The sequence below is a fragment of the Urocampus carinirostris genome, chromosome 5 (genome assembly GCF_059441175.1).
Source record: "Urocampus carinirostris isolate Australia breed hairy pipefish chromosome 5, RoL_Ucar_1.0, whole genome shotgun sequence".
Taxonomy (NCBI): Eukaryota; Metazoa; Chordata; class Actinopteri; order Syngnathiformes; family Syngnathidae; genus Urocampus; species Urocampus carinirostris.
Window position 1 is genome coordinate 20,135,188 of NC_142353.1, and position 26,125 is coordinate 20,161,312.

At 37.0% G+C, this 26,125-nt stretch overlaps 1 protein-coding gene across 1 annotated transcript in view; it reads right to left on the reverse strand.

Moving 5' to 3' along the window:
* Window positions 1–6,104: 6,104 nt before the first annotated feature.
* pde4d (phosphodiesterase 4D, cAMP-specific) overlaps window positions 6,105–26,125 on the reverse strand; it is a 73,037-nt gene continuing 53,016 nt past the window's right edge. Inside the window, exons 7-15 of the mRNA XM_088336115.1 lie at window positions 23,965–24,058; window positions 21,551–21,726; window positions 19,803–19,901; window positions 19,562–19,726; window positions 17,456–17,555; window positions 14,779–14,933; window positions 14,132–14,254; window positions 13,079–13,261; window positions 6,105–11,051 (exon numbers count right to left, since the gene is read on the reverse strand). Coding sequence (XP_088192241.1) covers window positions 10,521–11,051; window positions 13,079–13,261; window positions 14,132–14,254; window positions 14,779–14,933; window positions 17,456–17,555; window positions 19,562–19,726; window positions 19,803–19,901; window positions 21,551–21,726; window positions 23,965–24,058 — 1,626 coding nt within the window. The 3' untranslated portion in view covers window positions 6,105–10,520. The remainder of the gene's footprint in view (window positions 11,052–13,078; window positions 13,262–14,131; window positions 14,255–14,778; window positions 14,934–17,455; window positions 17,556–19,561; window positions 19,727–19,802; window positions 19,902–21,550; window positions 21,727–23,964; window positions 24,059–26,125) is intronic.

A 26,125-nucleotide genomic window follows, 5' to 3' on the forward strand; every position in this document is an offset into this window, starting at 1 on the left:
ACAGAAAATGCGGGAGAAGTACAGAGAAAATGAAATAAATCATAAAAAATAATAACGGATAATGAATAGAAAAAAAAAGAATAAAATTTAGAACGTAAAAATAAATAATCGTGACATGTTGAATATCACTTGCACAATGCATATGTTTATCATATTTAAAGATTTAACAAAAAAATTACTTGTCGAAAAAAATAGGTTTACATTTTGAATACTATGGAATGTACTTTTTTCTATACATGAAATGTGATTTATTGCTCTTTTATCGTTCTTGTTTTGTACTACAGTAAGGCAAATGTAACATGAGGCCAGGAGTTATCCAGAGCTGAACGTATTTTCCAAAAGTTCGTATAATCGGTAATGAGAATAATATATAGTCATTTTATAATTATCCTTGTTGCAAAATGGGCAGATGTTATCTTCAGTTTTACGTGATTTTAATAATTATTTTGATTGATCATTATTATGCTCAGTTTTAAAGTGTGTTTCTTTAACTTTGGAGGCTATGGATGATTTTAAATACGCTGTTCTCAATCTATCACTCTGTCATCAAATTTGCAATTAATTCATTTTCATTTTATTTCTCAGGAAATGTGATTTTTGTTGAGCATTATCTTTTAATGTTATTATTACATTCACTGTCCAGAATTGACACCACTTGTATGAGAGGTGGGGGTATATGGGGATTTATTTGTTGATATTTCAGAATTTCAGCTGTTATAAACAAATTTCTTTCAAATAGCATTGACCGATTTGTAAAATTCAGATTTGGATAGATTGAAGTCCCATTTGAATCCAAAACTATTTAGAACTTAATATTCTCAAACAAAGCTTCACAAAACTATTGTCCATTCCGGAGAATAATCCCTGCGGAACTCCTAATTTAAGCCTCTAATATGAATGTATGCAAGGCCGTAGCCCCGCAAACGCACATAACTTGCATTGCGTAGGGCCTCAAGTACCTAGCAGGGCACCAAAAGAAATCAGGGTCATGGGAAACAAGTGTTAAGTGTTAAAAGTGTTAATGATATGGGCTAATATGGTTTAACAATACAAAAGCAGCATGAACCAAATTTTCCGGGAAAAAGGGTGAATCTGCTTCTGCCTTGGCCTATAAACAAAATAAAGACCAAACAGTTTAGTAATCACATTTTTTTTTAAAAACAAAGCCCTAAAACTTAGATAGTGAATGATAGTATTGGGCAGATAGTGAAAAGTGTCACTAGGAGGCGTGCTTTCACTGTCAAGTGTCAGACTGTCAGCGAAAGAATTTTTGTTTTAAGCACCCAAATGGCTAGCAACGGCCCTGGCAACATCTAGCGGTTAAAACAATACACGCTGCCCCTTTAAAATAAAAATAGATTCATTCATTTCCTAGACACTTGTTCTTACTCGGCTCACCTTGTAATTGAAATGGACAGTGCATTTAATGCTTCCTAGTGTTAGAAATTACTTAATTCATGAAAACATGTATACATTTTCATACAAACATGCATTTTATATAAATACTCTTCGGTTAAGAAGTTTACCTCATACGAGCCTCACCCAGTGGGAGCTGACATAGTTATTCTGCCATCTGGCTGCTACGGGTACCTGAAAAAATACAGACCTTAGGAAAGGATGGGCAAAAAGAAAAAAAGAAAAGAAAAATAATGTGGTCACTTAGAGTCTCCGTTTTTGTATTCATTCTTGTGCTTTTTAGTACTCCTTTTTTGGTTGCACGACACATTAAAGTATTAACTCAGGGGCAAATAATACACATTGTCCCTTTAATGGACAAACTGCGATGTATGTTATAATGATACAACGTTCTTTGTATTGGATTGTGTTGTGGATAAAAAGTTAATGCGTAATAAAACAATTAATAGTGTCCTACTTAAAAATTGTAATATAGTGTTTGTTTGATTGGAAATACTACATAAGAATAAAAAGGCAATTTTATATATCCTGGAAGGGGGATTACCTCAAGTGCGGTCCGTTCTCAAGGTTTCTTCATTTTCCTCAGGTTTTTGAGTTTTTCCGTGCCCTCATGTAGGTTTTAGATCAGGGGAGGGTGTAATAATAGTCTGTAGTTTGCTATAATCTGTGGCATGTGCCGCCTTTTGGGATTCCTTGTGATGAAGGGCTGAACAAACAAACATGACTTGACTTGACTAATAGTCTCTAAAACCCATAGATTTTCTGACTAGCGGGAACACATAATTAGTATTAAACTAAATTGACAATGCGATTGTTTCAACACAACTGCAGGGTGCAGCCATTTTGCCACTGGCTGTCGACTGAAAGTGACCTCACACTGGCTCGGGGTACAGGTAACAATACATATCTGCTGCTGTTCTCCAAATGGTAAGCTAACATATTTTTTTCCTGTATGAGTAATAATGATGATAGCAGTTTCAAAGCGACAGTGTGTGTTACGTAGCTCCTACTAGTAGTTAAACCCTAAAACTAAATTAAAACAATATTGATGAAAATAAGAGCCAAGAATACATGTATTTTCATGTAAACCTGCGATCAAAGATGAATACTGGCTGTCTTGCTGCAAGGGGTAGTCTCTCTCTCTCTCTCAAGTCATGTTTATTTGTATAGCCCTTTATCATAAGGAGTCTCAAAGGGCTTTATTGATGATTGCAAACTGCAGACTATCATTACACCATCTGATCCAAAACCTATCCCGAGGGCAAGTAAAAACTAAACATCTCAACATGAGGTCAATGAAGAAACCTTAAGAAAGGACTGCACATGAGGTAATCCCCCTTCCAGGATGACCTGGAAGTGTGTATTAGGCCTAGATTTAAACAGTTCCACTGAGGTTGCAGATCAAATATATATATATATATATATATATATATATATATATATATATATATATATATATATATATATATATATATATATATATATATATATGGCATTGCATTCAAATAAAAAATGGAGTCCTCAGGTTAGGCAGAATCAACCCATGCTTTTATTTAATCCATTGCATATAAAACTTTTTTTCTTCCATTTTCACTTTTTTTTACACAAAGTCGGATGTTCTACAGTTCTATCCAATAGACTGCAATCAACAAAGATTCCATTAAAATAACATTTGTAATTGTCCTGTGAATCGTCCAGACAGGTTAGCATTCTAAAGACAAAACCCTCCAAAAAATAACTGTCCTGAGGACATTTTTATTTTCATATTTTTGAATTACAGTTTCATACTATTCCTTTCACACTATTAAAAATAGAACGCAAAAAATAACACACTGTTTCCATTGGGCCAGGGCTGTTTAGCGTCTACAGTATATGTGTCAAAAAAAGCCGTAACAACGGATTTGGGTTCTATTGCCAGGGAGCGACGGAAAGCGAGAAGAGAGGAAGAAAAAAGGCGTGCCTGCAATCAGCGGCAAACACACATTTTGTCAACGTTTCAGCCAAATTTAATGCAGCAGCGGCTGAACGTGCACGTGTCATGTGCGTGTGTCGCTAAGCCCGTGTGCTTTCCTTCAGGAAAAGTTTGGCTTCCAATGCAAAACATAAAAGGCATTTTAACCAGAGGCCAGGTCTCTGCTATGGTGGCCCACAAGGATCAGGAAGCAAAAAAGCAAAACAAACGCACTCGTTGTGAAAGGCTCGTGCTGTTGATTTATTTTGGCACATTTTCTTTTGTTAGGCTAACATTAGGAAGTGAATAGATGGATTTATTAAGGGATGAGCGAGTACACGTAATAAGGGTTAATGCAAGTATTGGGCCTGCTTCGGGTGTCCATTTGACTAACAGGGACATGAAATACATTTAAATTGCCATTACGTAAAAGCAATACTAAAGAAAAATATTTTGTTATGTTTTGAAACGACTAAATATGACAAAAATTCTGGAGTATTTTTAATCATACTAGACTCGTACTAGTTTAAGTACAATAAGCATTTTAAGCGATTACAAAACCAAGTATTAGTTTCGCTGCCGATACCAATCTCATTTAATGTAGCGTAAAAACATTTTTAAAAAGTATCTGTACTCGCGACTGTGGCATATACTAGGCCTACCTATGCAGGCAGATCAAGAACTGGTATGTAGTGGAATATTATGCAGTTCGTTATTGTGAAAATATTTTCGTAACCATTCATTTAGAATTATTATTATTTTTCGCAGAAGGCAGAGACAATTCTGTTTATCAGTTGTATTGGTGTCGATCAATGATTAATTAACACAATACACTAGTACTAGTTTCATTCCGAAAAAAAAATACATTTTCTCACATTTCCCCTAAAAATCTGTAACCAGTGTCATTGATATAGAATTTAAAAAAAACTTTCAGGAAACGGCATCGTTAGAACTTACAATGACTGTATGTTATTGGGACTTTGTTATATGTAGTCGCAATTGTCTCTTTTGGTCAAATATCGATGCTTTGGATCGAAACCTGCCCATATATCCGTGTATCTTACTTGCAATGGCAGTTGACTACAGATTATAAATCATGAGGAAATAAATTGTTGTATATTTACGATATAATCTTAAAGGGACAGTTTGTAATATTTGATCATATTTCAATACAATTGTATTTTGAAATTATTATTAAGTTTTTCGTTAAATAATTGATTAAAAAAATATATTATTCAAATCTATATTGTTTTTATTGAATTTTTACCAATAAGGGGGGCTAAATAATGCACACTGTCCTTTGTATATGTACATGGAGGTGTACAATTTTTTTAAAATGGGTTTTAACGGGACTAGGGAAACTTTTATGGGTTATATAGCAGTATCTTGTATTGGTATCAGTTACCATTTAAACGTTAAATACTCTGGTACTGAGACAAAAACACCATAATTGGAATCCTTAAGAAAAATCTTGTTCTCTTCTTCACTTAGTCAACAGCACTATGTATTGTAGATGTTTTAATATAAACACTGTATTGTGATATCCCTAGGCCAATCGATTATCGTGAGTGAACCATGGTTCCAAGCTAAGCACAACAGCAACATCCGTTTAGATTTTTGAAACTTTTTCCCGGTAAACCACCGTTTAAATGAATATTCTTTAAATGCAGCAGCAGAATAAGGAAAAGAAAAGAAAAAGGGCGACAGGGTGTCGAATTTAAGGCACAGCCCATGGGCCAAGCAACAGTTGCTTTTTCTTTTAGAAAAAAAAATAGCTTAACACCCTCCAAGCAACCTTTTTAAAAATCCAATATTTTTCTTTCCGCCACATTCTCTCAACAAGAGGTACGTGATTACATCAACACCATCACCAAAAGGGATGATTAAAAGTCGACCATTTACAACAAACGGCGTTATGATAGCAATAACAGTAATAATAAACACATTATATTACGTACACAACAATAAATATCATGTCTGTAAACAGCGAAAAAAAAACAGAAAGAAATAATAAATGTATTACTGGTAAGGGCATTGAGTGAGCATGAGAATAAAATGCAGGTGAAATCAAAAACAATTGGCACGCAATAAAATGAGATTAAATAAAATTAAAGTGAAATAAATACAAAAAAAAAAATCAGTGTGCAGTCTTCAAGGGTGTTTTCCTTTTTTGGTAAACTGCTGTTCATATTTTTTTTTACACTGAAGAGGAAAAAAATTGTCGGAATTTTCCACTGGCCGAGCCTATCTACGCTACATCCAACTATTTACTGTACCAAATGAACATGAAGTCAACCCCACTATTTTCTTTACAATAATATGTTATTTAAAGGGGCAGCGTTTATTATTTGACTACTAGATGTCGCTGTATTGTGTGGTGCAATCCAAAACGAGCGCCAAAAAGCACAAGAAAGGATACAAGCTTTAGAAACTTAACGTGACCAAATCGAGTTTTTTTTTTTTTCTCATCTTTTTGAAAAACCTTTTTAAGGTTTTTGGGTACCCGTAGCAGCAAGATGGCGACAATAAAATCAGCTCCTCCTTGGTAAGGCTCATGTTAAGTATAATCAATGCTAATTTGTTCAAATATTAATATTTAAAAATGTACGCTTATTAAGTAGTAGTTTTTTTTTTAAATAATCACTTTATATATATATATATATATATATATATATATATATATATATATATATATATATATATATATATATATATATATATATTATAAAAAGGGGGTTATAAACTCAGGTCAATTGTGTTATTTATTTATTGAATGAATGAATTATGTTTACTACTAGGATGTACTAAACAATACACACCTTTCCTATGTGCCATATATTTAACAGTTAGCTGGATTGTTGCACATTAAAAAAAAAACAAAAACTACAACTTAAAACCGAATTGCTCGCCTGTATTGTTTTTATTATTATTCAAATACATTTAGATTTTTAATGCAGTTTTTTACCACTTGGAGGCACTACATAATGCAGAATGTCCCTTTAAACGAGAACACTTATCTGATATTGCAAAAAATGTTCGAAAATATGTTTTCAAATCATTTTCTTTAGAAGTACATTATTAATTTTTCTCAGTAATAATTTTGTCGGGAATAATTGAAAATTACACCAAAAAATCAGCAAATAAATCCAGCTGTTTTTATACATCTTGACCAACAATGTGGCTCAGGCCTCAGTTACTGACCAATCGACTCAGTTTCGATAATGCGATTGGCCATTACCTCAGCAACTGTGATATCATTTTCAAATTTCCCCACCACCGAAACATGTTTTTTTACGCGGTAATCACAATCCTAGTTTCAAACCGAAGTGCCAAACTTCTACCAAACCAGAAATCGAATGCAATCGTTGAAGCAGATTATTAGTCTCGCTTCACACCCATGGACTCGTTTAATAGTCTGGAGTCCAGATTTGTTTTTGTTATTTGTTGTTATTTGTAATTTAAAAAAATGGTAGATTTAGAAAAAATTGGAAGGCGTTTGAAGGGGAAAATGTAGTAGTCCGACACATAAAGCAGTAGTCTTCTTAGGTATGCTAAAATCTTCAATAATTTTGATAAAACTTCATCGGAATATTCTGTTTGGACAAGGGGTGGTACGTTATTGTAAAGAACATATTTGGAGGGTTGACTTTGAAAACGTGACGGTTAAAAACCGTGGAAATAAGATTAAAAATAGATAAAACCTCACGTGTAAGAGGCATGTTGGCACGTGAGAGAAAAACACAAATAAATATAAATCAAAATCTATAATAATGAACGACAGTAAACATATTGAAATACAAAATGTGAAACAGAGTAGACTAGAACAGTGATCGGCAACATTTTCTGTAACATGGACCGGTTTAATATCTAATTATATCTTTGCTGCCCGGCCCAATAAAGAATTAGAAATAACGATAACAATAACTTCAATACTATTAACAATAACCCCAAATCCACTGTTTAATCACGAAACCAACAAATATTTTGGTGATATACAGGGCATTGAATTTTATCTCATCGCCACAGTATTTTTACTCACGGTATCACATTGTACGACGTTGTTTTGGCAGATCTCTTTCTCATAATGTTCAGTTAAAACGTTGTACAACATGACTTGACAAGTAAAAATAGTGTGACGATGTTAACAAATCTAGTGTCTCTGTCATCTGCAATACAAGTAGCTTAGTGGTTAGGCTTTAACACTCATGCTCTCCAATGTGATCCGGGTTTGATTCCCATTGCATCCAATGCAAATGCGGTCAGCGATGTTATTAGAGTGACCAGTCATTGCTCTTTTACGGTGATATACTACCATGAAACCCCAATATAACCCACAACCTAACTCAGGCTTTTTTTTAGCTGGAAAAAAAGTGTGTAAACGATATTGGCAAAAATTAAGGCAATTTTTTCTTTTCTTTTTTTTGTGGCCCGGTTCCGGTTTGCGACGTTGTGGTTGCCGACCACTAGACTAGAATATGTGACTGGCTTGGATGTGATAAAAACCAGCAACAACAAAAAATAGAGGAAGGGACTCAGCAAAAAAAAACAAAAAAAAAACAAAAAATGAATTTGCACCTAAAAACAAACAAAAAAAATCACCCCATCTACTGCACTTGAAAAAAAAAAGTGCATTTTCATTCTACAAAGCATTGCATTGTCTCGGGATGTGTTCAAAAAGAACTTTAGGCAACAACAAGATTTTCAAGGCTTCACCAACTTCAACTGTGTTGTTTTATCTTCAAGTTAGCTTCCCCCACAGGCAGAAACAAAAGCTGATCGGAAAATGTCTTGAAGAGTTCGCCGAGCTGTAGTACGACTATCGAGGAGTATAAATGCTGTCGGAGCAAGTGCAAACGCATCAGGAGGGTTCTACACGCGCACACAAAAACACACTCGCACACAGGACCTCGTTGCTTGAAACGAAAGCGTAGAAAATATCGGGACGAAAGGACAAAAGATGGCGCCCCTCTGCTTTCCAAGGAAGACTTTTACATCCGTAATGTGTTTGGAAAGGCCGGTAAACGCACAAAACCCCTCCGACACATAAAAGAAAAAGGGATGGATGTAGCAGGAGTGTCAACAGGAATTGAAATGTTTTCCTGAGTTAAAAAAAACAAAAACAAGGACAGTAAGGTGAGTGAGTACCGGTGCTTGTGCCGGACCCAGGTTGAAGCCTGATCCAGACCTAAGGGCTTTTGACGTCTTAGGACTCTCACAACATTTGCTCAAGCAGAAGCAGAAGATTTTTGTGTACTATGTGAGGGGCGGGGAAACATTTTGAGGAGTGGGCCGTATTGGGTCGAAAAAAAAACAGCTGAGGGGCCAGGCTACGAGTAGAGACATGATTGTTTTGGTGTTTTTCTATCTAGTCTTCAATCTCATACAGAAACAAAGATAATGTAGGCTTATGCAGTTTTTCTGATATGTATTTACTAACAAATATGGACGCAGACTACATTACATGTTATATTTCATCTTATAATGTATTTATTTATAAAAAGGGGGTTATAAACTCAGGTCAATTGTGTTCCCGAGATGATAGTTTGAGGCCCCTGCTTTAAAAGATAAGTTAAATCATGGCCAATGTAAATTATGGTCGATTGATTGATTGATTTTAATATTAATAATAATAATTATTATTCTTTTTTTTTTTTACCTGATTTTGTAAAGAAAGAAAATATATATTTGAGAATAGTAGAATGTTTTAACCGGAGCTTTTATTTTGGGAAATCCAATTTTGGCCCAACCTCACTATCCTCGCTTGAACGGGCCCCCGAATAATTTGAGTCTGAGACCCCTGATTTAGAGTAAACTATTTCAACCAAGGATCAAGAATCTTTTTGAAGCTGAGAGCTATTTTGTGGTACTGATTGGCAAGAGTGTTATTACTATGTTGTTAATATGTTAACACGATGTTGTAGTTATTAGAAGTTAGTTAGCCTTAGTCACATACTAACACATTACTGTATACCAGTTAGAGATTACATTTCCTGGAAAGTTACAACGATCCGTTAAAGTTGAGCTATTGTCCGAACCTATGTGCTACTCAGGTGTTCTTAGGGGGCTACTTGCAAGGCACCAAATTGGAGAACCTTAAATTTAAACTACAGTTCTCTATATTTTTGTTACAGTTCAATAGTGTTCAATGTTTTTTAAGTTTGTGGAAAATTTCATTCCATGGCGGTTTTGATGACTCAGCTTTTACTGATAACGTATTTGTGTATAACATGCATTTTTCTTTAACTAGAAAATTACTCAAGTTAGGGTGCATTTAACTCACAATGATTTACAATAGTACGTATATTACGCTATTTGTGCAAAGATTGATCAGCCGGTAATATCGCTGACCATAATTGCAAAACAGTTTATGCAATGGGAAGCAAACCCAGATCATGGCAGTTGAGAGTACCGAATCTTAACCGAACCAGATCATGGCAATTGAGAGTACCGAATCCTAACCGAACCCAGATCATGGCAGTTGAGAGTACCGAATTAAGGAATTGGATTTTATCGCATTAACACGCTATTATTACTCACAGCACCAGAGACGAATGTTAGAGAATGGAAAAAACAGAAAGGCTTCCAGAAAGATATAAATAAACGCAAAAAGCACGACCAGAGCAAGCACTTTTTGGTGTAATGGATCTGATTATGAATCCGACTTTGAAGGCCATTAAATGAAAGCATGGTAAACTTTATGTTGGTTTTGTGTTCACAGGTTAAGTTGTAAATAAATGGTTTCAATCATGGTCGCAAGTTTGAAACTTTCAAAGCCTAGTTGGAGCTGAGGAAAGTGAAACAGGATTTTATACCGATTAAAAAAAAAAAAAATACGTTTGCTCGATATACTCCAAAGGGCGTTATCCCCAAATAAATATGTTGTGACATGTCTTGATTTTTATCATTTGGCTTATTTTGATATGAAACTTGATCACGGATGGAACGAACTGGAGCAAGTTTGCGCAAAATTCTGCAGAGTCCTTATCTGCAGGAGTGCTACGGTCTGGAGCAGGCTTCAAAGGCATGTCTGAAAGGGCAGAAGGGGAAAATCCAAGTAAGAAAAACAAAGCATAAAATAACCCAACCCTCCTCCAAAAATTCTATAAATAATCATTACTAAGAAGAGCAGTTCATCTGGTGACTCCCTAAACTGTTATGTGTCTGGTGTTTTTGCTTCCTCCTGGCCGTCTTCCTTGCCTTCCGCTAGCACTTCCTCTTCCTCTTCTTCCTCTTCTTCTTCCTCCACCACACACGTTTGTGAGCAGGGGGCTTCAACGTCCTCGGCCACATCCTCCTCCTCTGCAACCTGATCGTCCAGGGGGATCTCGGTGCATTCCGAGTCCTGAGTGCAGAGAGTTTTGGAGTCCGTGCAGCTGTTTTCCTCCTCGTCCTCTTCCTCCTCATCCTCCTCGTCCTCATCCTCTTCCGGCTGGCTGCCGCTATCTTTTTCCGTGTCTGACTCGCCGTCCTCCTCCAGCGTCAACTCAAACTGGAACTTGTCCCCGCCAGGGTGACGCCCGCCGTCCTCAGGCTCATCCAGGACAGGCGAGGGGCTTTGGGGGATGGTGCTTTGGTACCACTCCCGGTTGTCCTCCAACATATCCAAGATGTCCTGAGCGTCCGGATGCACCAGGTCAGCCCACGTCTCCCACAGGGGGTGCACGATATAGTCGATGAAGCCCACCTGTGCAAAGGGAAGGGGTACTATTAATCATGCTGATCAATTAAAAAAAATTAACCAGTGTTTTTTTTAACCACTGTGCCTGGAGAACTTGTGTAGCGTGAGAGGAAATTGCCCTGTTGGATCGTTGCAAAGAATCATTTAATCTTAGTTTTCTTTAACAAGTACTGTTATAGAGTAAATGTGGTTCACCTATGTCATAGTGGTTTACGCCCGGAACCTTAGTTCGAGGGTTTTTGTATCCCACCTGTTAGGGTGACGTACCTGTAATGCTGATATGTAAGAAGTTTCCACCTGCAAATGGATGAATGGATGTTGCAAAAAACTTAAATAAAGAAGCAACACGGTGCAAAAGTCTGCGTGAATTATTGCCATCAAAGGCAACCACTCGGATAACCACGAGTATTTTGTTTTTGTATTGACCCTTTGCACTTGATATCACTTTGGAATTCCTGGAAGTATGAGTGCCATGACAGCAGTTGACAAAAAATGGTTGAGTTTAAAAGAATATCAATAACCATTACAGAAGAATATAGCCACAAATTTGTACAAAGGTGTTTTCAGGCTGTGCGAACCGGCAAGGTACTAAGCCCAAATTTGGCATTTTATCATACCTCTTTTGATGAAGACAGAAAACGGCAATGGATATTTGCAATTGGAGGGACCGGCAGCTATCAAAGCACTCCAGGATTTGCAGGGAGCATATTTTACTAGGTACATTTCATGTATTTTCGGGCAATCTTATGTTAAGTAGGTACGAGTGTTGCGCTTAATTTTTACTCCCCTGCAGAAGATCACTCCCTTTCAAGTGAACACGCACTCAGGTTTTTCCTATGCTTCTCAGCGCTGCGCTTCCGTCAGAACGATCGTCACAATCCTAGTCTGTATAATGTGTTCATTAAGGAATATTGACTGATTTGCTTCGGTAAAATTCAAGCCAATGCGGTTTTGATGATATGTACATTTTATCTGCATATATTTCGCTATTGAAGAGAGCGTCACGCTAGACTGTGCCTGGTGAACATGTAGTCGGAAGGAGAAATGTCAGTGTTAAATATTTAAAAAATGACAAACCTGAGTTGTAAAACTGTTTGATTTTGAACTGTTGAGGATAGTAAAGTACTTTTCTTACGGACTTTGCAGTTGACCACTAAATGTACTTCACAAAATGCACCTAATAATTATTTTATTTACTGTTCTACTGCTGCTAATGAGCCTTTTCTTGGTTCAGAGGGATAAAATAACCATTTGATTTTAATTTATTATTTTTTTAGCTTTCCCTAAAAATTGAGTTTTATTCATTTATGGATTTAGGTTCTTACTGACCTAACACTGTGCCGAATTGGTTTTAGATAGGCCATTCACAGTACATTCATTTTTTTCTACAAATCACTATGATGTATTTTTCATTGTACCCATATTTTATTATCATTTGCTACATGATTTAATAAACTTAATGCTTAATTTAAAAAAGAAAAAAAATATTTGAATAACTATTAAAATAGTCGAAAATTGCAGCCCAGTGAGTTAATGATAAGTTTATTCTGTTTTTTTTATTATTATTTTTTTTAGTTTTTTCTATTTGACACCTGCAAAGGAGATTGCGTTGCATGCCAGGTTTGTTTGCAATTTTGACTATTATTCCTCACTGTTGTTCAATATTTTATGGCATAATGTCGCTGTTCTTTGACTACCAAACCCTATAGGACAGATCTGCTTTTTGTAACCTGGTAGATTTAATTAAAAACAAGTGCTCAGGGGAGGGCTTTTAAAGGGGGTTTGGAAGTTGGCATTGTGAGGGTTTTTTGCCACAGTCCTCTCCTGTTGTCCTTGCGAATTCAAAATGCATTGATGTCTCCTCTCCCTATTTTGTCTACTATAGTATAAACTTGTCAGTAAAAAAACAATTTCCAATCCATTAAACCCTAAATAAATATGCATCAGATTTTTTCTATTTTATAATGGAATATTTGATTTTAAAACCATTAAAAGGTAAAAGAAAAAAAAAACAGCCTGGCACATCTTCTCACCTGGCTTTTTTCAACAGAGGCGTTGTGCTTGTCGCACATGGGGCTGATCTCCATTCCTCGCTCCCTTTCGCGGTCACCCTGGCTAAAGAACTCCTCCATGATGCGGTCCGTCCACTGCCTGTACAGCTGCAGTGGCTTAGTGGGGTTGCTCAGGTCGGCACAATGCACCATGTTCTGCAGGACCTACACAAAAAAAAAAAGAGTCCACAATAACCGTAAATTGTGGAGTACAAAGAGAACCTGATTGAAAAAAAACAAAACAAAACTACATTTTTTCTTTTAACAAGCCTCACCGGATTTTAAGATGCATTATTTAAGGGGGTGTGCATTGTTTGAGGTGTCCTTAAAAATGTAAGGTTTAATAGTTAATCTATTAAGTATGTGTTAACAATGCCCAACTGAGTTTAAAGGGCCCTCATGCTTTTTTCCATAGTGCCTTTCTCCTTTTATGTTACCTTTTGGATTGTTGGAAGAATGGGTTGAGGGGGCCGAAGTGGCAGAAAGTTACATTTTCAGCTATGCAGTTTTCCCCTCTCCCCTAATTTTCCTAGGATACGTGTTTTCCGATCATGTGACCATTCAAGATGAATATTGCAAATGCAAGAATATATTTATTATCGAACAAAAAGAAAATGAGAATAAGGCCTTTGTCACACAGACATGTCTGTTTTATTGTCATTGGTTGTTTCTACGGTAATGGACCAAAATTGCATTCGCTTGTCATTGTTCCTCGTGAATTAAAGGAAACTTCACCTGACATTGATGTAGATACTACAGAAAGAGAAGTGTAGTGTTTTTGATTGATGACTTTGACTGCTGTTCAATTCTATTGTATTCATTGAGGACTTGATTTGTGGTGGCAAAAGTCCAAATATTGTGAGTACCTAATTGAATGGAAAAACTACAGTCAAACTTCCCATTTCGCTCCTGTTGTGTAATACATGAATAATGTAAACATGAACCAAAAAAATGGTAGCAAAAAAAATGAGGCTGCGCTTTGAATATGCCTTTTGGGCTATTCCATGTGCTTGAATGAGAAATTGGTGAACAGACCTGTATCCGGTCTGAGTAGTTGTCCAACAGCAGGACACCCGAGCTGGTCACCTTTTTGGTCTCCACCATGGTTTTCAAGTCAGCCAGTAGATTCATGTGCTTGGACATGTCAGTAGCCAACACCTGAGACACAAAGAATAAAACAATATATTAATATATTCAGTGGCAGAAAAAAATGAGCACATTTTGCATTTGTCAGTGCAAGTTGAGAGAGGTTACCTCACGGGTCTATTAATATTATGAAATATTTGAAAAGCCAAGAACAGAAGGACAGACAGAGGATAATGATAACAAAACATCAGTATTCTATCTAACTCAGGAGTTTGAATGTCAAACGAATGAAGGGGCCGAAAATAAAAATTAAGCTACAAGCTGAAAGCCGGACTGAATGTTGTGAATCTTATTGAACGTACCGAAAAGCTAACAAATATATTCTGATATGAGGTAAAAAAAAAAATCTTTTCTTAATGTTCTGTCCATCATTTTGTAATTTTCAACAAGAACTCCCACAACATTGCTAGTAACTGACCATGCACAATAACGCTCTCTGGTACATCCCTGGATTTATCTTTTTAAACACCTAAAATGACTAGACATATACTATATATCAGAACACTTTTCAGGTGAATTAAATATGATAAACTCACAATGTCAATGACCATCTTGCGCAGTGATTGTCGTTGTTTTTTGGTGAGGTTCTGGAAAATGTCGCAGTTCTCCTCTTGCAGGAGCTTGAAGCCCACAGCCAGGTGGTGGTTCTCCAGGACCGACGCGTCGTTGTACATCAGCGCCAGCTCAGAATCTGTCGGAAAGGATTGCACACAACCTTAACCATAATGCCACGGTAAAAACAAAACAATAAAGATACAAAGTATTTAGTGACCACGCTACCAACACAAAGGAAGGGTTTATTTATGGATTTTTTTTAGTGAGCAACAGGTAAAAGGAAGCCTGGTGAATTATTTTCCGGATGCACTATACATAATATTGACCAGCCAGGAATAGTGTTGCTTGAAATCATTTGCGATGGCCAGGCCATTTCAAGTCATCCGCTGAAGCAGGTTGTCCTTTAAGTGACTCTGCTTCCCTTCCCAGAAGAGCCGTTAGCGTGAGTGGCTAATGATGTTGAGTTTGAGCTAAAAAGGACGATTGATCATCCACTTTGGACCCCATGCACCACGTGCCAACACACGATTGCTCAGTGTCACACGTGACTGATTGAACACACGTGAAGTGCTATGGCACGTGGACGACACATCTGCACAAATGCACGCGGCTAAAGCTTGAATGTTTATTTTTCTATGTTCGTTTCTGCGCGTTTGCCAAAAATGTTTCCTTCTTGTTTAAGGATTGGCTGTATATGTTTTTTGGGAGATCTGACGGAAGTATTATAAACACATGGCAATATAACGATTGAACAGTTACTTTCAATTTTCATGGCATCAATATTTTCCATCTGATGAAAGGATTCCGTGTAATATTCGACCACTAGATGTAACTAGTGCTACAAAGTACAAAGAAGAATACTAAGTAACACAAAATGTTTCTTCTCCTTTTTTTTGTCTGGCCTTTTCTTTTAAGGTACCCATAGCAGCAAGATGGTGAACAATTATGTCATCTCTCTTTAAGTGAGCCTCATGTTATGTAAGACACATACAACTTTCTTACCCTACAAGAATTAATAAAAGCACATTTATATGATTGTTCATGTATTTTTGTTAAGTGCTAAAAACAAAATTGTGTTAATGTTATGTTTTTTTTCACCAGTAAGAGGCGCGAAATAACAAAATGTCCCCTTGAATGTCATGTTCATGGCTAGATTTCTGTGCAACAAATACTTACGTATCAAAGAACTTTATAGGTGCCTTCCCTGATCAGGAGCCATACTAAGGTTCCATCCATCCATTAGCTACCGTTTATTCAAGGTCAGGCTAAGGGAGGAGCAGCCTTAACAGGAAAGCCCAGACCTCCTTATCCCTAGCCACGTCATCCAGCTTATCAGACAGGATCTCAAGGCGTTTCCAGCCTAAACACATTGTCTCTCCAGCATGTCTTGTGTCGTCCCCGGCCTCCTGCTGGTGGGACATTCATGGAAAACTCCCTGAGGCAGGCGTCCAGGAGGTATTCTTATCACATGCCTTGGCCAGTTCAGCTGGCTCCTCTCAATGCAAAGGAGCAGCGGCACTACACTCAGTCTCTCCTGAATGACCAAATTTCTCACCCTATCTCTAGGGGAGGGCTCGGCCACCCTGCAGAGGAAACTCATTTGAGCTGCTTTTGCCTGGGATCTTTTTCTTTCGGTCATAAGCCACATTTCGTGACAAGAGGTAAAGGTATGAACATAAAATGACGAGTAAACTAAGAGGTTTGCCTTTCAGCTCAGCTCCTTCTTCACCTTGAAGGACCGGTACACCGTTTGCATGACTGCATATTCTGCACTGATCTGCCTGTCAACCTTTCCGATTTAAGAAAGCCAAGAGCACCAAATGAACCGCAAAAGGAAGGGATGAAATGCTGAAGCCTCCAAGCCTGATGCACCTAGAAATTCTATCCATAAAAGTTATGAATAGAAACTGTAACAAAGGTCAGTCTTGGAAAATTCCAACTCCCACTGGAAACAAATCCTTAGTTATTGCTGGCAAACTCTGGCACCGATCATTCAGGGACCTAACAGCCTGGATAAGACTGTCCAGTGCCCCATACACTTGAAGCACCCTGCACAGCGCTCTCTGAGAAACACTGTTGATTACTTTATCCAAGTCCACAAAACACATGTAGCCTGTTTGGGCAAACTCCTATGCACTCACAAGGCCCCTTCAGTGGGTGTCTAGCTGGTCAACTGAAAAAAATCACCACCCCAGTCTGCCAATCCAGAGGTAATGTCCCTGATGTACATGTGATGTTGCAGACGCATGCCAACCATAATATGCCCACGACACCCAGCGCCTTAATGAACTCTGGGCGGTTTTCATCCACCCCTGGGGCTTGGCTACAGAGGAACCTTTTAACCACCTCAGTGTTTTCAACCCCTGAGATATGAGAGCCCATCTCAGAGTTATACAAAGCTTATCTTAGCAAATAACATAAGACCGATACTTCTCAGATGTTAAATCTATTTACCACCAAGGAAAAATGATTACAAATTCCGTAGTGGGCAAAGAATGTGTTTAGTTAATAAAAGTATTCAGCGGAGCTACCTGAGTGAACAAGAATATTCAAACAAAAACTGCTAATGACTCCAGCATGTGGGTGCCCACCTGAGGTGAGCGCACAGTGTGAACAAAAGTGACGCAGGCGCCAAGTAAGCGCCGCTTTTAGACTCACTGGTGTTGATGAGGAACTGGTTTGACACTCCCGGGTGGTCCACGTCGTGAATGGCGCTGGCAAAAATGGCGGCCAAGATCTCCAGGTCAGTGAAGACCGCCTGTCGGATAGAGGAGAGAGCAAGGCCGGAGAGAATCAGGAAACGGGCTGGTTAAAAATATCCCCACAGGCACGAGTCATTGATTGGAGTGAGCTCAGGTTTGATTGAAGCTTATTGTGTGGATGCGCTCACTGGTGCGTATATGCTTGTGTGCACTTGTGTTCTTTTTGAGACACATCATGTTCGGAGAAAAAAAACACTTTTCAAAAACACAGTGTTTTCAAAAACAAAGTGTTTGAGGGCTAAAAAGTCACAATGTTATGACATTTTGCAAGAAAAATATAAATAAGAGGCAAGTACGAAAACCATTTCATTCCCAAAAAAATACTAAATTACAGGTGAAACAAATATTTTTGATTTGAAAAAAAAAATCAATGCTGTGTGTAACATAACGAATACTGTAAATTCCGGACTACCGAGCGCACCTAATTAGAAGCCACATGCTCAAATTAATGAATGACACTAAATTTTGTCTTTCATATGAGCCTTTTTTCAGTTCTACAAAGAGTTGTTTATGTCACGTGTTTTTAAGTCATGTGACCATTTAGGATGGAAATTACAAAGATGAGCACATAGTTACTACTATGCCAAAAGAAAACGCAAATGAGGGATGTGTCATGTTAAATGTAATTCTTATATTACTAGACAACAGAGCCAAGGCAACCATCCCGTGAAGAGTAGTGCCAAAGTGGAACGGAGACTTTATATTTTTGTGTTGTTGTCATTAGTGGTTTCTGCGGTAATAGACCAAATTACATTTGGTTGTTATCCTTCCTTGATAATTGAAGGCAAAACTTCAGCAATCTGACATTGATGGGAAATAGAAGTGTATTGTTTTTGACATATAAGTTCCACTGCTGTTCAATTTAGTGGACTTGATTTGTTGAGTGAAAAAGTTGAATTATCGGGAGTATGTTGTAAAAATTATATAAAGTACCGTACTGTCAAACCTCCTGATATGTATTATCTCAATACTTTTGGCAAAAACAAGGGACTAATTTCTCTCAAAGGGCATCATGAATGTTTCCATACGTCACTGCGGTGTTTGTGATTAATGCTCCAGCGTTGTGGAGAAGAAAGGCTTGCAGTTTTTCTCAGTAAAGAGCAAAACAGTAGAGGCTTATGCCACCGAAATAACGGCAATTTTAGTAATAAGACAAAATCCCTTCGATTTGCAAATTAACTTATAGCTCAGAAAAACAATAACAATGTTACAGATCTAGAAGTGTCATCATACAACGGAAATTTTGATTAAAGTGGAGTAAAAAAAAAAAGAAACACAAAAGGAAACAACAAATAAATTCATGAAAGCAAAAACATTTTAAAAATGGTGAAAATCAAAATATGATTGTGGCATTTTATGAGTAAATGTTAAAGAACGATTGTGAATTGTATTAGTGCAGTGACAAGCCTTATTTTGAAGGATACTATTGATCACGGTAGCAAAGTCAAATGGACAGAGGGCCATATAAAACATTTAGCTACAAGCCGAGGGCCGAACTTATATATATATATATATATATATATATATATATATATATATATATATATATATATATATATATATATATATATATATATATATATATATATATATATTTTTTTTTTAAGCATTTTTGAAGGGGCGCCGCTACTTTGCGGATTTTCACTTATCGCGGGTGGTTTTGGTCCCCATTAACCGCGATAACCGAGGTCCCACTGTATTCCTACCCGCGGAAACTACACCTCAAACGCCTGATTCGCTCTTGGAAATTTCAATAAACCCCCCCTCTCCACCCAAACAAATTTTATCCTCGGATCTATACAATTCACGTAGGTGACCCTTTTTGATATAAAAACGATGAATATCTCCTAAACGTGAGATATTTTCATGCCCAAGAAGTTGCCTACCAGTATTGGTATCAGTTCGAAAAAAATAGTCGTCATGTTGATTTCATGAATAAAAAAGTGAAAACGTCACGTAGATAAAGAAACAGTATGGGCGTGTGCATATGTGTGGTCTTAACCTCAAGCGCAGGCGTTGAAAGCAGCACATGAGTGGACTGCGTGACGTCAGCAGCGTGGATGTTATTATGGTAGGCAACATCGCCGTGGTAGTGGTCCTCTAAGGTCATCAGGTAGGTGATAAAAGTGTCCAGTGGAATTTTAAAGGTTTTTAACAAGTCTCGCTCCTGAAAAAAAAGAAGAAAACCTTTAAAAACTCCAAAGACTTGGTACTATCTTAGCTGCACACGTAACGAGCATTACCTGAAATATAGTGTACATCATGACTGTCAGTGGCCGATTCCCAGAGAATTCTGAGATTTTGAAAACATTAAGGCCCCATTTGTTCACATGTTCCAGTTCCTGGTGGAAAATAAGAGATATTTAGTTTTTGTTCTACAGCAAACAGCCACAACTGAAGTACTCATCTTGGCCGTAGTGATAGCTTTGAGGCATGTTATTACACATCCACATTTCTTGTCTCCAATAAATGTCTTTGACTGGTTGGTTTAAGATCAGGTAATTGTGTAATTGTAATCCTGTGCAGTCCTTTGAGACATTTTTGTGATTAGGGCTATATAAATAAATATGACTTGACTTGACTTTAACCCGTTATGTCAAATTGAATTAGAAGGCACTGGCATTAACTGACCTTGTGAAGAGATAAATTGCATTAAAATAGACAAGATAGATTCTGTTATTTTCATTGATTTGATGAAAGCTTTCGATACAATATGTAACAATATACTACTCTAAAAATTACAGCAACATGGAACGTTCGTGTCCAAATTGGTAAGAAGAGGAAAAGAATAGCCAAAGTAAATATTTTCAAATTGCTCAAAAGCAAATTCTATATAGGGTGTAAATGCTCTGTGCTTTACTGTTCTGTTACATTTCCCCCAAAAATGAGATAGAAAGCCATATTAATGGCATTTGCACGAGTGAAAACTGCGACTTGAAAAATATGTTATATGTATTTTTGATATTTCATCAGCCAGCAAGCATTTAAGTGACTCTTATGATAACATACATTCGGGGGTTTGCTAGATAGATAGATAGATAGATACTTTATTCATCCCCGCAGGGAAATTTACAATTAAACAATTATTAAGCCAGACATATGGAAGTTAATAATAACAAACAGACAGACAGACAGGCAGGCAGGCAGACAGACAGACAGACAGACAGACAGACAGACAGACAGACAGACAGACAGACAGACAGACAGACAGACAGACAGACAGGCAAACAGACAGACAGACAACACATAAGAAGAATAGAAAATGATCTAGCGGTGGTTTGGCTGGCTAGCAAACCAGCTACTGTGTTAGCTAGCCTGGTATCAACAACAGCAGTTAATGATATAACTGCATGAATGTTTATGCTAGCTAGCTTGCCAGACAGTCAGACAGCCAGCCATCCAGATGGTAAATACAACTTTAACTCAGTGGCTTAGGTAGCCAACTGTTAAACTATATGTAGGGAAGATAATAATAACACTATGCCAGTGTCTTTGTTACAAAGACATACATGCAGACGGACGCACAGACGGACAGACAGAAGCCAATAATAGAAAAATCTACAACACTGATCTAGCTAACTAGAACACCAATGTTTTTAAGAGCTAAAGAGAAATATTATTTTAATATTTTCTTGTGGTATTATATGTTATAGGAGTCGCTAGTGGTATAATTGCAGGGTCTGAAAATTCATTAAAAAAAACCTTTGTGAGGTAGGGTGCTGTTTTCTTATTTTAAATATGTATTTTCTTCAAGAATAATGGATACGGATTAGGCATTTAAAAGCATCTGCTTCACCATATGGACTTTGGGAAAATGTTTGTATTAAATAATTGTATTTTAGAGGTGTTTTATGTGCAAAGAGTCATTACTCTTCTGTGTCCATTCGCGTGCCGAATTTCCTTTATTGTCATTTATAACGTAGTGAAAAATTGTATGCAATGATATTAGACATAGCACTCCAGGGTAAACAGGTAATTGGGAATTTTTTACCTTGCCCAGCTCGTCCTCCGTCTCGGTCTTGACGCCAAAGCGAGGGATGTTGGAGTTGGTGAGGCTGGACGAGTGCTGCAACTTTTTCACGCCGCTGATCTGAGACATGGGCTTGTTCTTCTTCTCCTTGTCCTTTTGAGACTGAGGCGATGGCATCTCAACCTCATGCTGCTTGTCTAAAATCAAGACATCACATGGTTCTTACATATCAAGGCAAGTTAAATTCGAGACTTTTAAATTCTTTTTTATTTGCCTTTTAAAATCAAATGAAAGACCGAGTGGACCAAAAATAAAACACAATTGAAACAATCCAAACAAAAAACACAACTACTTCTTGCACACAATAATACATCATGCCTTGTACACATTACCTTTTAGCAATGCCGAAAAACTCATTGGGCAACCACTACTCAATAAATTGACACTTTCCCATGGTCCAAAATAAATGTCTCTATTCAAAGTTGCTAAGTTTATTGTGGGTAGACCCTAAAACATGCGTCAGCTCTTCAAGGCCCAAACGAAACCACAACACCGTTTTGATAGTGCTGATATTGTGGTCACCCAACGCTGCCATGAAAGTAAATCGGGGAATTATTCAAATATACAATTGATAAATGTTACTAAATCGTTTTAGTTCAAACAAATACAAATGTTAGTGGTGTATTCATATTTTTAAGACTTTCAAAAACGGGATTTGAGACATTTTAATGCCAAATAAAGACTTATTTTTAGAATAATGAATTCCATGCCTTTTTGGACTTTTCAAGGATACGAGAGAACCCTGAATTTAAGATGAAAAATTGTTGCTTGTGTTATTTTTTGATGAAGAAAGTAAAAAAATTAATGCATGATCAATAAATGAATGGCCTTTAATGCCATTATAATAAACAAAATACGATGGCTTCTCCTTTCAGTGCTAGTTAAGAGTGCAAAAGGATAAAAATGTTAACAGACAATATATTCATCATACATAATACAGTACACGTGAGCATATTCACAGTGGCAGTTGACATAACACAACGATAATTAAAATATAATTTATTTGTTTGTATATTGTCACGGTTCAGCGCTTGCAGTCCCTCTCCTTCTCCAAGAGATGGGAGCATTGCTCCATTTTACAGTATACCTCTCCAATCCCTAGTCCGGGTGCTCCCAATCATTATCCTCTGCCATAAATATTCCAGGCTCCCACTCCATTATGCTGGCCGTCATTGTAATCATCTCAAAACATTCCCTCTCCAAGACAACAAGCTCTTTATTCCAAGACATTCTTCTCCAGGTATTCTCGTTATGATATTCCTCAAATATTTTCCCTCCCAAGACAACCTCCTCCAGTTTCTCTCCCAAGATTTTCCTCTCCACTCTTCTTTCAGGAGTAATTCTCATATTCTTTTTAAATGAACGCCATCTGTTGGGGTTCAATTGCATCCCTGTTCTTCAACTTTTCGGCATTTGGGTCTGTCTGACAAAACGAGAACTGTTATGTTTATTTTTTTTTTTTATGACATATTTTCCAAATCTTATTATGAAGAAAAAGTCACAACATAAAATGAACATTTCTGGATTATCTTTTAAATCTTAGATTTTTTGTTTCAAAAAAATAAACTTTGAGTTGTGACTCTGAAAATTTAAATTTTAAAGATTATAATTAATTTTGTGGGGAGGAAAATCATTGTTTTGGAAAAATTAACTACATTAAGTACCAATGAATGTCATAAGCGTGTAAAACAAAAAATTAGGAGAAAATAGGTGGCCTAAGACAAGATTTAATAATTTAATGATTTTTTGGGGTAAAATTAAAAGTGAAGAAATTAGGGTTTTGTTTGAAATAGAAAATAAAATCTGCTTAGGATAATATTTTATTACAAAATGTATTTGCAGTGCACATCTCAGAGTAGAATAAGAAAATAAAAACGACTCTATTTTCTCCCACTCAACTACTCGGAACGCCAAATACACGGACACACACAATAGTATAGAAAATAAAAACAAAAAACGAATAATACAAAATACAAATAAATATCTTTGAAAATTTTAAATAAATAAAATGATGGCAAGGCATGGACCAATAAATGCAATATTTTTGAAAAGTAAATTGTTATGAAAAATTAAAGTTTAATGAAAGATGCACTTTAATAACAGATGACTAAAAAAGAACCTCAGGGTAAAATAACCCTGAAAAAATCAAAATGAATAAAATAAAAAATGACTTTGTCTTTACAAAAATAAATTATACTAAGAAAATGCTTGCATTTTGCCACTAGCCACAATAATCCACCTGCAAATAAATTCAACTTGGAAGCTTGTCAGAGTGGATTAAAAAAAAAACTTTCACCAAACCTGAACATTCAAACGTTGACATTGGATTGTCACATTGGAGTGATTAAAATAAAAAATTAAAAAACCGGACTCACCTAAGAACGTGCTGGAGATGAATTCCGACACCTGATTCCCAGAGCGACTCATCTCTGACAAGTGAGTCAGTTCCCGGTTCAACATCCTCTTGAACTGCAAAACAGACGTAAACAATTATTTTTGGGTTTTTGTATTACTATTGGTCCAGGTTTTTGCTATGACTGTAAGTGTAATAAAAATGGGAAGATGGAGTACCCAAGAAAGTCATTCTAAACCAGGGGTCTCGAACTTAATTTACCACTTAATCAAACTTAATCTGCACTGCTTATCCTCAGGAGGGTTGCGGGGGTGCTGAAGCCCATCCCACCTATCTTCAGGCAGTGGGCAGGGGACACCCTGAACTGGTTGCCAGCCAGTCACAGGGCACACAGAGAAAGACAACCCACTCAATTAAGCCAATGAACCCGACATGTTTTTTGAATGTGGGAGGAAACCGGAGTGCCCGGAGAAAACCCATGCAAGCCCAGGGAGAACATGCTACCTCCACACAGGAAGGCTGGAAGCTGGTTTTGATCCCATGACCTCAGAACTGTGCCGAGAAACTCAGCCGCCGTGCTGCTTAGCATGACAATTGAGGCAAGGAATATATATATATATATATATATATATATATATATATATATATACACATACACAGTGGCTTGCGAAACTATTTTGCCCCCTTGAACTTTGTGACCTTTTGCCACATTACAGACTTCAAACATAAAAAAATAAAACAGTAATTTCTTGTGAAGAATCAACAATAAGTGGGACACAATCATGAAGTAGAACAAACTTTATTGGATATTTTAAACTTTTTTTTTTACGGTAACGCCTCTCGTCTGAATAAACTGGTGAGGAAGGTGGGCTCTGTTGTGGGCACAGAGCTGGACAGCCTGACAACTGTAGCTGAGAGACTGGCATTGAACAAGCTGCGGTCAATCATGGACAATTCATCACACAGCATCATCCACCACATAGCATCATCTCCAAACGGAAGAGCACCTTCAGCGACAGACTGCTGTCACAGTCTTATTCCACGAACAGACTGAGGAGATCATTTCTTCCTCATGCCATGAGGCTCTTTAACTCCACCCGGGGGAGTAAAAGCCCACATCAAACCCCAACCCCACATTTGCATATTACCCTATTTTTATGACAGTCTATTTTCCGTAGCACTATTTAAATACTATATATCAACACGTTATATTAGGTATTTTTGTATTCTAAGTCTTTTATTTTATTATTTTACTTTTCAACCCAAAGTTACTGCTGAAAGTGTGAATTTCCTACGGGAATGAACAAAGTATCTATCTATCTATCTATCTATCTAATATATCGCTTACTTTTTCAGTTGTGGGAAGTTCTTCCCATTACAATTTACCACTGGGAAACACTAACCTAATGTCCATAAGTGATAGGTAATATTTGCAATAAAGTTCAGTACCCTGTTTAGGTGTAGCATGCATGAGTAAAAATAGTGTGATTATGACATACGGTTTAATACCTCGACATTCAGTGGCTTGCGAAACTATTTGCCCCCCTTGAACTTTGTGACCTTTTGCCACATTTCAGACTTCAAACATGAATTTATAAAACTGTAATTTCTTGTGAAGCATCAACAATAAGTGGGACAAAATCATGAAGTGGAACACACTTTATTGGATATTTTAAACTTTTTTAATAAATAAAAAACAAAAAAAGTGGGTGTGCAAGACGTTATGTTTGGCGTAAAAGCAGCACAGCTCATCACCCTCAACACACCATCCCCACAGTCAAACATGGTGGTGGCAGCATTATGGTTTGGGCCTGCTTTTCTTCAGCAGGGACAGGGAAGATGGTTAAAATTGATGGGAAGATGGATGGAGTTAAATACAGGACTATTCTGGAAGAAAACCTGATAGAGTCCGCAAAAGACCTGAGACTGGGATGGAGATTTGTTTTCCAACAAGACAATGATCCAAAACACAAAGCAAAAGCTACAATGGAATGGTTCACCCAAAAACATATCAAGATGTTAGAATGGCCAAGTCAAAGTCCAGACTTCAACGCAATTGAGAATCTGTGGAAAGAACTGAAAACTGCTGTTAACAACCTCCATCCAACCTCACTGAGCTCAAGCTGTTTTGCAAGGAGGAATGGGCAAAAATATCAGTTTGTCGATGTACAAAACTGATAGAG